Source organism: Lissotriton vulgaris, chromosome 1_1 (assembly GCF_964263255.1).
Source record: "Lissotriton vulgaris chromosome 1_1, aLisVul1.2, whole genome shotgun sequence".
NCBI classification, from domain to species: Eukaryota; Metazoa; Chordata; class Amphibia; order Caudata; family Salamandridae; genus Lissotriton; species Lissotriton vulgaris.
In genome coordinates, this window is record NC_141685.1 from 33,895,776 (window position 1) to 33,910,439 (window position 14,664).

The window sequence follows — 14,664 nt, forward strand, 5'->3', positions numbered from 1 at the left end:
GTGCAGAGGAGGAGAGGCCTGTCCAGGGGTGCAGATGAGGAGATGCCTGTCTAGGGGTGCAGAGGATGAGAGGCCTGTCCAGGGGTGCTGAGGAAGTGAGGCCTGTCCAGGGGTGCAGAGGAGGTGAGGCCTGTCCAGGGGTGCAGAGGAGGCGGGGTCTGCCAGAGATGCAGAGGAGGGGAGGCCTGTCCTGGGATGCAGATGAGGAGATGCCCGTCTAGGGGTGCAGAGGAGGAGAGGCCTGTCCACGGTACAGAGGCGGAGAGGCCTGTCCAGGGGAGCAGAGGAGGTGAGGCCTGTCCAGGGGTGCAGAGGAGGTGAGGCCTGTCCAGGGGAGGTGGTCTGTCCAGAGGTGCAGAGGAGGGGAGGCCTGTCCAGGGGTGCAGAGGAAGTGAGGCCTGTCAAGGGGTGCAGAGGAGGTGAGGCCTGTCCAGGGGTGCAGAAGAGGTGAGGCCTGTCCAGAGGTGCAGAGGAGGTGAGGCCTGTCCAGGGTTGCAGAGGAGGTGTGGCCTGTCCAGGGGTGCAGAGGAGATGAGGCCTGTGTCCAGGGGTGCAGAGAGAGAGAGGCCTGTCCAGGGGTGCAGATGAGGTGAGGCCTAGCCAGGAGTGCAGACGAGGTGAGGCCTGTCCATGGGTGCAGAGGAGGTGAGGCCTGTCCAGGTGGGTAGAGGAGATGAGACATGTCCAGGGGTGCAGAGGAGGTGTGGCCTGTCTAGCGGTGCAGAGGAGGAGAGGCCTGTCCAGGGGTGTAGAGGAGGTGAGGCCTGTCAAGGGGTGCAGAGGAGGGGAGGCCTGTCCAGGGGTGCAGAAGAGCTGAGGCCTGTCCAGAGGTGCAGAAGAGTTGAGGCCTGTCCAGAGGTGGAGATGTGGTGAGGCCTGTCCAGGGGTGCAGAGGAGGTGATGCCTGTCCAGGGGTGCAGATGAGGTGAGGCCTGTGTCCAGGTGTGCAGAGAGGGAGGGGCCTGTCCAGGGGTGCAGATGAGGTGGGGTGCAGATGAGGTGAGGCCTGACCAGGAGTGCAGAGGAGGTGAGTCCTGTCCATGGGTTCAGAGGAGGTGAGGCCTGTCCAGGTGGGCAGAGGAGGTGAGGCATGTCCAGGAGTGCAGAGGAGGTGTGGCCTGCCTAGGGGTGCTGAGGAGGAGAGGCCTGTCCAGGGGTGCAGAGGAGGTGAGGCCTGTCAAGGGGTGCAGAGGAGGTGAGGCCTGTCAAGGGGTGCAGAGGAGGTGAGGCCTGTCAAGGGGTGCTGAGGAGGTTAGGCCTGTCCAGGGGGACAGAGGAGGTGAGGCCTGTCCAGGGGTGCAGAGGAGGTGAGGCCTGTCCAGGGGTCAGAGGAGGTGAGGCCTGTCCAGGGGTGCAGAGGAGGTGAGGCCTGTCCAGGGGTGCAGAGGGGGAGAGGCCTGCCCAGGGGTGCAGAGGAGGTGAGGCCTGCCCCGGGGTGCAGAGGAGGTGAGGCCTGTCCAGGGGTGCAGAGGAGGTGAGGCCTGCCCCGGGGTGCAGAGGAGGTGAGGCCTGTCCAGGGGTGCAGAGGAGGTGAGGCCTGTCCAGGGGTGCAGAGGAGGTGAGGCCTGCCCCGGGGTGCAGAGGAGGAGAGGTCTGTCAAGGGGTGCAGAGGAGGTGAGGCCTGTCAAGGGGTGCAGAGGAGGTGAGACCTGTCCTGTGTTTGGGTGGTTCAAAGGAGGTGGGGCCTCTCCAGGAGGGATGCAGTGGAGATGAGACCTGTCCATCCAGGCAGGGTGGTAGAGAGCTTAAGTGTGTTCATTGTTGTCCCAAGAGATTTGTGGAATGAGTGTAAGTTGCTTGTAAACTGTCCAATTGAAGAGCCTCAGAGTGAAGCGCCTCAAAATATTTTATTATAATACAAGAGATTAATGCAGATTTACAGACAATATTGCAAAGTCAAAGACTGGGTAAAAGAGGACACATCTTTTAGCGTTGCATCCAGAGGTTAGTGCTTAATGTGAGGGGCTGCAGACTAACATTCTGGATGAGATTTTTTTTTTGTAACCAAAGTACTGTGGTGACAATTGTATTACTAAGCAGAAGAAGATCAAAATAATAATAATGATGGCTCAGACAAAACATTTCCAAACGGGTGACGAAAGTGGTTCTCATGGATTGTATTCTCGTTTTGATTCCGGGTTTGTTGCTGGTGTGAATTTGGATATGCACGGCGTTGGTGTGCAGAATAATGATGTTCAGTATGTGCAAGGAGGAAATGTTATTCCTCTGGGTCAGGGCCGGACTGGGAACCCAAACCAGGCCTGACAATTTTGACGGACCAGCCCCTGCCTCTTTTATTGCTGGGGGGCGATATAGTAGCACCACAGCAAAACCGCCCCAGTAACAAATACGTTTCCCAGCACTGAAGAATCAGCCCCCACTCTTCCAGCCTCCCGGGGAAACACCGGAAGCCCGTTACGGCCAGTGCGACCCGCTTAGGGTATAGGTTTTACTAACAGTGGCAATTTAAATACTTCAAACACTAATAATCTGCAGAATAAGACATGATCTGTGCCATGTTTGCAGGAACCTGGGAAACTGGAACATGAATCAGATGGCCAGATGGGATGTCTCAGTCAATGGTCCCAGCCCAACTGGCCTCTGTGCTGAGCATGCAGAATCAAAGGCAGATATATTGGAACATGCCTTCAGTCCCGATGGTCCCACAGCCCAGTGCAGAATACAATGGCAAGTTCTCAAGAAATTCAGGATTTCAACAAAATCCTTTAGTGATTAATAAGTATTTTCCACTTCTTGCATCTACACTTGGAGTTTCTACTGGACTGAATCAGACACAATGACGGTGCCTGAGACTGGAGAAGGATTGCATGCTTGAGCCAGTCCTAGAGGTCACCCAGAGCGGCCCATTTGTAGAAGAAGTAAATGGGAATCCAGCATCTCTTTTAATCAATAAATGTGCTTCCCGTTCCACAGTCAGACTGACGGGAGCTCCCAACCCACCCCTCTTGGGAAACAAATCCAAGTTGTAGGCATTTCTAATAAACAACTAATGAGCTGCCAGCAAATTTCCCGTACAAATTGGGTCAATGATGAATGGCCACAAACTTAAAATGTGATTAAGATCCAGTTATTATGTTAGGGAATAACCTTGTAAAATGATTGGTGGCTTTTAGGTGAAGAGTCACAATTCATTATTCATTTTGTAGGTGTGGTTTATTCAACTACATTTTGTTGTGCCATGTTTTCATGAACATTTATTGATTGCTGTCATTTTTACCTCATCATGAACCATGTAAATAATGTGTTCTCTCTGTCTAAAAACTTTTTTGGGATATTTGCTGGAATTGTTTTATTTTACACTTTTCCTAAAGGCAGACTATATGTCAGTCCTCTTACTGATTTTGTACTTAAAAACATTTTCTTCATTTTTAACTAAGCAGGTTCTATGTCAGATTGCTATTTGATATTATAGAAAAAGGTTTTCTTATTTCTTAGCTGATTCTGGCTTTTGATATACTTTAGAGGTTACCTTTTTGTGATCCTCCTGCAAATATTATGATAATTATTTCTCTGACTGAGTAACTATGTTTATGCCTTCAGTAATTATTTGAAACCTTTAATATAGCTTTGAAGCTTGTTGTAGCTCCAAAGGCAAGGGCCTTTACCAAGGGAGCGGTCCTTTAATGGGCAGTATTACCTGCTACGGCTGACTATAAGGTCATTACACTGTTTGCCCTATGAGGGCAGAATGTGTTAATTAATAAAACAACGGTGTCCCAGAGACCGAGGGGGTTGAAACACCTCAGTTACTCCAAAACCTTTGTTTCAAAGCTGTTGCTGTGAAACTTGAACAGTTAACAGCCGCATGCGGGACCACAGGGGTTAATTGTTGAACATTGACAGCAATAGCTGTGAAAGGAGGCTGAAGTCAGACTCTGGTTCTCCCTGGGCTCGGTTGTTTTGTAAATCCAGGACGGTTATTTGTGATGAAGTGTGCTTCTCCGCCGTAAGGCAGACGAAGGTCAAACGGCCGCCTTGATCTTACTTGACCTAAGCGCGGCGTTTGACACCGTGTCACACCCTAAACTGCTGGCTCGCCTGCGTGAGATTGGAGTAACAGGATCAGCTTATGAGTGGATGGCTTCCTTTCTGGCTGACAGAAAATTCCATGTGCACTGTCCCCCTTTGAGGTCGGAACCTAAAACACTCAGGCAAGGGGTCCCGCAGGGGTCTATATTGAGCCCGACATTGTTCAATATTTATATGGAGCCCCTTGCCAGGCTGGTGGAGTCTTTCGGCGTTGATATTGTATCTTACGCAGATGATACCCAACTGGTGATAACTCTATCTCAGATCCCAGTTGGGGAAGCTGAAAACTTCTCGGCCTGCCTATTAGCTCTGGCAGGGTGGATGAAGGAGAACTGTCTCCGCTTAAATGGTAGTAAGACGGAACTTATGATTGTAGGTTCCGCTCCGTCCATCTGGTCTGAAGCGTGGTGGCCCTCTGAGTTAGGACCCATGCCGCTTCCGTCGGACACAGTTAAAAATCTTGGTGTCGTGCTTGACACCAAACTTTCCTATACGCCTCATGTTGGGATAACAGCTGGAAAATGCTATGGCACGCTGAGAGTCCTGCGGAAAATACTTGACCTGCTCCCTCTTAAGGCCAGAAAGACCTAGGTCCATGCCCTGGTCACTTCTCGGCTAGATTATGGGAACTCCCTGCTATGCGGCATTAGAAAAAATGTATGATTACCCTTCAGCGGGTTCAGAATGCTGTGGCCAGGATGGTCCTGAAACTGCCAAGGAGATCTTCTGGTAAGCGTTCTCTCCACACTCTCCATTGGCTACCTATTCAAGAGAGAATTAGATTCAAGATCTTATGCATTACTCATCGGATAGCCAATGGTCGTGGACCAGTGTACCTCCAAAACATGCTGCACATTCATCGTCCCAAGCGCTTGCTGAGATCTATGGGAATCATGCAGTTATCAGTTCCAAGAATCCGGAAAGCCCGCATGGGCGGGAGATCCTTTGGATTCCTGGCCACTAAAGATTGGAACAATCTTCCCTTGGTGCTTCGGATGGAACCATCTGAAATTCGTTTCAGGTCCAAATTGAAAACCCTTCTGTGTCCTAATGTTTAGTGCTCTCGCTGTGCTACCCCTGGCCCTCCTTTTTTGGTTTTGGTCTTCTGTGTGGCTATGGATTGTCTCTACAGCGCGGAGACGCACTGTCCCCAGTGTATTCATGCGCTTAATAAATGGTCTTGTTGTTGTTGTTGTTTATTGTAGTCTGACGCACAATTATTTCTTTACTTCCTTTCAAGGTGTTCTGGGATTACCAGGCAGTGCAGCATGGCTGCCACCCTCGGAGGAACAAAATACCATAATTGTCAGGTAAGGATTCCTATAACTCTATGCTTCCTTTTCCCCTGTTTCTTCTTTCTCTATTCCCTTTCTTGATCTCTGTTTTTTGTCTCTTCACATTTGACTCCCTCTGTACACTATTCTTCTTGTTATCAAACTTCTGATAATCATCTGATGGAGCCACATTCCTCATGGAACATGTTGGTGGTGTAGTGCAGGTCCAGTTCCTTCTTAGGTCAGTTTTGCCCAGCAGTTCCTTAACTATTATCACATTTGTCTTCTCCTCTACACCACGTGATGGGGGTTCACGCTGTTGCACTGCTACTGCATTTAGAAAGTGACAGTGATTTTTAAATTTTATTGAATCATTGTGTGCGTTCTAATGGGGCAATATTTTAAAAACTATTTTAATTGCTTACTTGTGTGGGATTACTGCATTCTTTCCAGGAACTCTTCCGCTTTTTTTCTTCATCTCGGCGGGGGGGCTTTTAGGGGTCTTTTGCTCCTTCCCCGGTCCACCACGGCTCGCCAATTGTGTGGAGGGAAGTGAGTGTTTCACCTTTCCTTCTCTACTCCACTTCCTGTCCCAGATCGATGGGCAGCGCTCTAGTTGTTCCTGACTGGCCCAGCTATTTAATCTTAATGCCGGGCCGGACACACAGCGAATGCACGCAGCAGGCGCGCCAAAGGCACGCCTGTCCGTGCCCGTCCATGCCAAGTTTACGCCTTGTGCCAGGGACGCTGTCCTTTTTATTGTAGACCCTGGTAAGCCCCTTGTTTACCCGAGAGGACAGCTCTTGAAGTTTCAAGGATAGAAGGATAGAAGGATGTGCACTGCAGGTCGATGAACTGTGAGCATTGGCCTATATGAGTGTGTTAACTGTAAGACAGTCATTCCATTGGAGGTAGCTAAGAAACCCCAAGGGGATTCTTGTCAGCCCGACCCTTACCCATGAAACAGACCTTTTCGGGGTATTTCCTGAACGCCAGATCTGATTAAACATAGGACAGAATTTAATGATTTTGTCTCCCTCCGTAGGCCTCATTGGATATTTATTACTGAAACCTGGGCTACAGATTGCTCAGGGCCTGACCTGGTGGAGGCCATCCCCTCAGGGTATGCTCTGTCCAGACTTGACAGGGGGGGTTTGGGAGTACTTTATAAAGACACCTTCTCGTGCTTCACTGAAGCCCTCACAAGTTCAAGTTCAAGTTTAGCATTTGTATAGCGCACTACTCACCCAGAGGGTCTCAAGGCGCTTGAGGGAGGGGGGTACTTTACTTATCGAATATCCAAGTTTTTAGTTGTTTTCTGAAGGAGAGGTGGTTCTGTGTAAGGCGGAGGTGGGTGGGGAGAGAATTCCAGGTTTTGGCCGCTAAGTAGGAGAAGGATCTTCCCCCCATGGTGGATCTATGGATGCGTGGAATTGCGGCGAGGGCTTGATTGGACGATCGTAGTTGGCGGGTGGGGGTGTAAAAGGACAGGCGCGTGTTGAGGCATTCGGGTTCTAGGTCGTAGAGGGCTTTGTGTGTGTGGGTGAGGAGACGGAACGTTATTCTCTTGTTGACGGGGAGCCAGTGGAGGTCTTTCAGGTGACCGGAAATGTGAGCTTGGCGGGGGATGTCTAGTATGAGTCTGGCTGAGGCGTTTTGGATGCGTTGGAGTTTTTTCTGTAGTTTGGCTGTGGTTCCGGCGTAAAGGGTGTTTCCGTAGTCCAGTCGGCTTGTGACCAGTGCGTGGGTGACCGTCTTTCTTGTTTCGGTGGGGATCCAATGGAAGATTTTTTTGAGCATACGTAGGATGTTGAAGCATGATGATGAGACAGCGTTGACTTGTCTGGTCATCGAGAGGGAGGAGTCAAGGATGAAGCCCAGGTTACGTGCGTGGTCCGTAGGTATGGGTGCGTTTCCCAGGGCCGGTGGCCACCATGAGTCGTCCCAGGCGGAGGGGGGTGATCCTAAGATGAGGACTTCCGTTTTGTCCGAGTTCAGTTTTAAACGGCTGTTCTTCATCCACTCGGCTACTTCTTTCATCCCTTCGTGTAGGTTGGTTTTGGCAGTGTTTGGGTCTTTGGTGAGGGAGAGGATCAGCTGGGTGTCCACTGATAGTTTTGTGGGAGTGGTCAGCTACCGGCCTGCCGGACCCAGAGGAATGTTTAATCAGGACTTCAGCAACCGGATTGAGCCTTATTTAGCTAGATCCAATGTCACTCCTTTGGGTGATTTTAACTTCCATTTGGCGAAAACTCTGTGCTCTGAAACGCCGGTTTTCCCGGAACCTAAGGACTCCTGTGACCTTCCTCAGCTGGTAAGGAGCCCTTCTCATACGGCGGGACACATTCTGGACAGGATCTTCTCTAACGATCCGAGGATAGAGGTGAATGATCCCATCCCACTCTCATCATTACGCCATTCCATTTTTTCTGCGAATTGCAGAATCCCACCCAGATCCCAATTTTAAGAACAGGGTGGAGATGAAGAGAAACCTTAGCCGCATAAATAAGAAAGATCCTCGAATTAAGCTTAGCAATTATTGCTGTCTCCTCCACCTGGATGATTTTTCTAACTGGCTCTTGGCGGCTCTGGACTCTCTTGCCCCTCTTAAGGAGCATTATGTGGCCAGAAAACACCCTTCAGCGCCCTGGTTCACCGAAAGGTTGAGAAACCTTAGACAGGTATGCCGACAGCAGGAAAGAATATGGCGCCGTGAGCTTATCCCACCCGAAAGGGACCTGCATAAACTCAGATTGAAGGAATATAGGCTAGCTATTAGTATTAATGAGGAAATGGTTATTCCAAGATGACGGAATCCATCAAATCCCTGAGGGAACTCTTCACTGTGATTAATTCCCTCCTAGCCCCCTCAGCCTCTGCCAACACCGAGGTCTCCCAGGAGCTATGTGATTGTGGGCGTGGGAGTAGGGAGGACCGTGACACCAGGTAATGAGGTTAAAGATGGTTTTATTGTTATAAGTCTCTGGGGTTTGGACATGAACGTCTTTCTGGTCCGAAATGTCAATCTCTCGCGGGCAAAAGCGCTGGGGTCCGTGGCGGCGATCTTCTCCTGCTTTGGTGGGTCCGGGTGGGGTCGTCGCTCTGGATATCGCCGGCTCCGTGACCATGCAAGAGACCAACAAAGAGGGAGGCCGTTAGTTCCAAGTCCTCTAGGGGGGTTGCACCAAGAGGGACCGAGTGAGGTGAGGGAAGCCCCAGTGAAACGTGCTCAGCTTTTAAACATTGCTCAGTGCTCGATGAAAAAGGGGGGGGTCAGGTAGTGAGGTACGGGGAAGGAAAAGGGGTACGGGAAGGGTAGGAAAACAACAAAGGAAAGGGACGAACCGGGTTATTTATACTATTTACACCTGAGCACTTCTGCTCCCCACCCAGGCTGCCCAACGCCGCCGTACCTGTGACAGCCACACTCCTCCCTCGGGAGTGTGGCACGGCGCTTCACGGGGTCGTTGGCCTCCTGGCTCTCCTCTGCTCTCCACTCCTCCGTCTCCTCCGCGATGTTCTTTCGGGTTGTCGCCTCCTTCGTCTCCTCCGCTTGTACTACTCCGCTCCGCTCCGTTTGCTTCCGCCTTCCGCTCCTCCGGGGTGATCACACACCCCGTGTACATCACTTCCCGGCCTTTGACCAATCTTGGCCCTCTGACGTCCTTCGGGGGCGTGGCCTCCTCCTCAGATTCGAATGCCCAGTTAAAGGAGCCGCTGTTCACTTCATCCTCGTCGTCAGGGTCGGTCTGACCGTCCTCCCATTGTTTAGTCTGTAAATAAGGAGGCGATGCATGGTCAGCAGGGCAAGGAATCCACCAGTCACGAGGGGTACGCATCCCTACCTCGTTACAGTGATAAAAAGGCATGCTTTTTTTAATGACAAAATGATTACATATATTCCTTGCTGGAGATATCCAATGTCGGAGGGTCAAAGGCCGATCGTCTTGGCATCTATCTGGAGGATCATCAGTTGCTCGATGGTCGACGCAGGGCACACCACCTTACTGATCCTTCTGGACCTGACGGCCGCCTTTGATACCATCTCTCCCCTTAGATTGGCTGGGAGGCTCTGGGAAATAGGGATTGAGGGCTCCGCCCTTAATTTGCTTACATCTTTCCTCATGGAACTGGCTCAAAGAGTTACGATGGGTCAATTCCTTTCTGCTCCTAAACGGCTGTTCTGCGGAGTTCCCCAGGGATCCTCATTGAGTCCCACCCTTTTTAAGCTTTATGAAGCCCTGCTTGCCAGGGTTGTAAGATTTTTTGAAGTGTTATCCTATGCTGATGACACTCACATCATGATTAGCATCACTGAGAGTGTTGAAGCTTCAGCAGCAAATTTTAAAAGCGGCATGCAGGCGGTAGCTGCATGGATGGTAGAGAACTATCTAAGACTCAATGGGGATAAAACTGAGATTTTAATTTTCGGAGACAATCAGTAGATTTGGTCCAGGGCCTGGTGGCCAGATACGCTTGGATCTTGCCCTTGCCCTGGCCTCAGTGCCCAAAATCTAGGCATCATAGTTGAAACCTCCCTCTCCTTGGGCCCCCAAATAAATAGAACAGTCTCCACCTGCTTCGGAATGATAAGAACCCTCAGAAATATGTCAATTTCTCTCCTTCTCCGCGCGGAAACAGGCAGTGGTGGCCCTTGCGTTGTCCAGATTGGATTACTGCAATGCCCTTTATGTAGGGATAACTAAGGGTCTCCTACACCGACTCCAACTTGTGCAGAATGCTGCTGCCAGGCTGGTGATGGGCCTTCCTAAATTCCACTCTGTTGCGGCTGCCATCAAGAGCCTTCCTTGGCTTCCTTTGGGTCGGAGAATTGAGTTTAAAGCCCTGTGTTTGGTACACACGTCCTTTTACAATATGGGATCAGAAGGCATTAAAAAACTGTTTCGAAGATATGTCCCTGGTAAACAGTTAAGATCTTCCGGCAAGAATTCGGTGACTGTGCCTAGATTCAGGAAATCTAGATGGGGGGGTCCTTTTCGCTGGCTGCGGACAATTTGTTGAACTCCCTTCCTCTTTCAATTTCGATTCTGGAAACTCATTCCTCATTCCGTAAGGCCTTGAAGACCTGGCTCTTTACCAATACGAATCTGTAAGCCCTGTATCTATGGACACCCTTGATCATGATCCCTATCCGCAGCGCCTTGATGCCCCTTTGCTAAGTTTGCGCTTTATAGATCCTATATTCATTCATTCATTCATTACGTGATAGTATCCTCCCTCTGTTCTTTTGGCATCTTTCATCTCTGGATCTGACTTCTATCTCTTTGCGTCCTCCCTTTTCTGTCTTGTATACTGCAAGCAAAAGACACAGTACATGTGCGTGGACACACATGCACACAGGGCTTGCTTTAGGGTGGTGCGACCGGTGGAGCTGCACCTGGTGCTGACCTTGGGGGCACTGTATTTAGAAGTAACTTATGGGTTCACAAGCATCTGCTGAAGAGTAGGGGGTGGGAGAAATTTGAGTAGTCGCGCTACACAAAGCTTGGCGAAATGGTAAAAAATCTCTGCGAGCACGCAAAAGTTCTGCAAACACACGAATTGCTTGTTCCGCCCGTTCGTGTTGCTTTTTTCCTGTTTGCGAATGCTGTTTGCGTGCTCGGGGAGAAATAGCTCGCAAACAAGCATTTTGAAAGCACGAGCAAGCAAAAAATTACTCAAAACCGTCGAATCGCAGAATTTTTGGCAATTCCGTGTTCTCCGCAGAACGCAAAATTACCCAGATTCCGCAAATTCCACAAGCGGAATTTACCACCCAGGCCTACTGCGGAGTTTCCTACGCCCGACCCCTGTGGTGAAAGTGGAAGATAGCCTTTTTTCTCTTTCCTCTGTTTTGTGTTTTTCTTTTCTTTACCCTTTTTTGTTTCCTTTACTGTTGTGCTGTTAAATAAAATGTCCCTTCCTAGATCACTGGAAAAAGGATTAGATTAACAGTCTAGGTGGGCAGGGGAGTAAATAACATCTAGTAATTTATTACAAGAATTACAAATATCTCACTATGTACCCAGCCGTTGCCACAGAAATTGCAATTTGATAGTGTGGCTGCTTCTGAGAATCTGTGTTTCTTTCTTAAATATTCACTTCTTTTGCTCTCACATCTTTGATTTCCAGTGATCCCAAGCTCCCGATCTACTCTGTTTCACCACTATCAGAAATGCAACTCAAACTGATTTCCTATCTTGTTTTTGTTAATACTTTCTTTCTGCAAAGTATAAGGTCACAAATATTCTTTCTTTGTGTTCATTTGCAATATTTGACTCCATTTCTACAGGTGAAAGAAGCATTATCAGAAAAAAGAAGGTTTAAATTTAATGAAATACAATGAAAAGGAATACTTCAAAGAAAGTAAAAACATTCTCGCGCTCTTGAGAAGAAACACATTCTATGTTCCAGGAATGGTGAGGATGTTGGAGCGGAAGGAACTGGTGATTGTGAAAGTTGTCAAATCCCGAAAGGAAAATGGCCATAAATGTTTACCAAGTGTCAGTAACTGAGATTGAGGAGAACATTGGCCACAATTGATCCCCACGCAGTGCACTTCAGAAAACTCAGTGTTGTAAATTCTGTTTGATTGTTTATGAGAAATGCTTTGGAGACCCAAACCCTCCTCAACAGATCGGCATCCGTAAACGTGTTGTGCTGTGACAGAACTGTCAAAAAGACTAATATCCCCGGTTTACAAGCGCAAGCTTTTGTCTCTGTCTCCTGGAGATGAGAGGAGAGAAAAGATTGTTAAAAGAAAGTCATTGTAAATACTCTTTCTCAGAGGTTGTTACAGCAAAGATACTGGATTATCATTTCCATAATAGGAAGATTTCACCACCAAGTCTATCTCTTGGGTTGATCCAAGTGGTTTCCAAGTATCCCGGACCGCCAAAGTCAATCATGTTTCTGCCTTATCCGATGAGCGTAAAAAGCATGTACTGGCACATAAAGCTTAAAAGGAGCCAGTGTTACGCTATTGATAATTCATAAACCACCCTGGCATGCCCAAATAATTTGTCATTACATGTATGAACAAACATACCTAAAAGGCAAACACTAAAGTCCAAAGAATTTATCAGTGCGTTTAAAACTCCTAAATCAAATGTGATGAACTAGAATCACTAAATGAGAATAATTAAACTTGAGAGAACTCACCCGGGCATAACTTGGAGAAAAGGAATCCATGAGAAGCCTCTTAATCAATACAAGGGGCTCCTCAGTGAAAGTTAATAAGACAGATTAGATAGGTGCCTTTAAAGGTAGGGAAAAAAAACTATCATTAGTTAAATACATATGTTAAGAAGAGCATCTGAAATGTATTTTAGAAGGTAATGCTGAGTTGTAACATAAACAAGTACACAATCAGAAATCAGATTCAGTCTTAAGATGACATGTATCCAGGAACAAACCCAACTTGGAGAAACAAACAACTCCAGTTTAATTAAACACGAGAGAACTCACACTGGACAACAACCTTGTCAGTGGTCTGAATGCTGGAAAAGCTTCATTCATAAATCCAGCCTTACTGTACATGAAAGAACCCACACTGGGCTCCAATCGTATCAGTGTTCTCAATGGCAGAAAAGCTTCAGTCGGAAAATAACTCTCACTCACTGTGAGAGCTCTCACACGGTACAAAAACCTAATCAGTGCTTTGAACGTCAAAAAACTTTTTGTCAGAGACTCAATTTAATTCAACATGAGACAACCCACACTGGGCTCAAACACTATCAGTGTTCTGAATGCCAAAAAAGCTTCAAACTGAAAAAGACTCTCACTAGACATGAGAGAACTAACACTGGGCAAAAACCTCATCAATGCAATGAATGCCCGAAAAGATTCAGTCGGAGATCAAGTTTGATTGAACATGAGAGAGCTCACACTGGACAAAAACCTAATCAGTGCTCTGAATGCCCGAAAAGCTTCAGTCGGAAATCTACTCTCTCACAACATGAGGTGACTCACACTGGGCAAAAACCTTATCAGTGCTCTGAATGCTGGAAAAGCTTCAGTCAGAAATCCAACCTTACTGTGCATGAAAGAACCCACACTGGGCATAAACCGTATCAGTGCACTAAGTGCCAGAAATGCTTTCGTCAGAAAGACCATCTCATTCAACATGAGAAAACTCATACTGGACAAAAACCATATCAGTGCTCTGAATGCTGGAAAAGCTTCAGTTGGAAACCCAACCTTACTGTACATGAAAGGACCCACACTGGGCATAAACCGTTTCAGTGCTCTGAATGCCACAAAAGCTTCAGTCATAAAATAAATCTCACTAGACATGAGAGAACTCACACTGGGGAAAAACCTTATTAGCTCTCTGAATGCTGGAAAAGTTTCCGTTGGAAATCTGGTCTCACTCAACCTGCGAGAACTTACCTGGAAAAAACCTTGTAATTGTTCTAAATGCCAGGGAAGTGTCTGCTGAAGATTCAGTTTTATTCAGCAAGAGAGAACCCATAATGAGAAAGAAATGTTTGAACCTCCAACATGAGCTCCAGTACGCTGCTTGTCTCACACCACATTCGATGTTCTGGCTCGTATCATCAACTTTGAACCATCTCCATAACTTGAAAGCTCCGAAGACTTCGCAGCTGTTGTAACTGCCTGAAGTTTCATGCATTTTGATGGCCGGAAGTTCAGGTTCAACTTGATGACCCAACTCTACTCTGTGGGAATTTTGGCACTTCAAACCACTTCTGAGCCACTCGTCACATTCTGAGACTGATTCATCCAAAAACCATGCATCAAATTCAAGTGTTGATCAGCACCAGAGACTAAACGTACCTTTGTCCCCTCGAGCGAAGCTAGCAAAGTCAGCTACAATTTTGTATGTGACTTCCTCATTGATTCAGTGGTCTGCTTTTTTTTTTAATTCATTTACCTTTTTCTTTGGATTTGACAGTTGTTTTTCTAATTGATAATCCTTTAGTCACTGCCTTCCTTTAGATTTTGCTTCTGAATAATTGTTAAATATTCTTTTTTATCTAAACTTGGTTTGAATCTTAAAGTTCCTTGTCTATTTTTAATAAACTGTATTGAAATGAGTGACTTCCACTGTTTTGCTTTACCTTCGGGCATGCCTTAGGCCACACTGCTCAAGCTAGGTTACCCAAAGCGAGCTAAGATCACTTTAGTAGAAGACACATTTACCTTTGCTGACCAACGTTTGGGAAAAGCAAAACAGGTTGACTCTAGAAAGGACACTAAGGTTACTCTCTTAGGTGGCATCTGCACCAACTGTAGATGCAAAAAGCAAAGATTATGAGGGAAGCTGTTGGTGTCTATGCCCCCAGAATTTGAGACTGCCAACCTCTCTCAAACAGTT

The 14,664-nt window shown here is 47.7% G+C and overlaps 1 protein-coding gene across 1 annotated transcript; it reads left to right on the forward strand.

Moving 5' to 3' along the window:
- The first annotated feature begins 5,295 nt into the window (after positions 1–5,295).
- LOC147737073 (uncharacterized) lies at positions 5,296–14,262 on the forward strand. The gene is made up of 2 exons (XM_086962767.1): positions 5,296–5,360; positions 11,617–14,262. The coding sequence occupies exon 2, from the start codon at positions 12,717–12,719 to the stop codon at positions 13,650–13,652; it is 936 nt and encodes a 311-aa protein (XP_086818893.1). The 5' UTR covers positions 5,296–5,360; positions 11,617–12,716; the 3' UTR covers positions 13,653–14,262.
- The last annotated feature ends 402 nt before the right edge of the window (positions 14,263–14,664 follow it).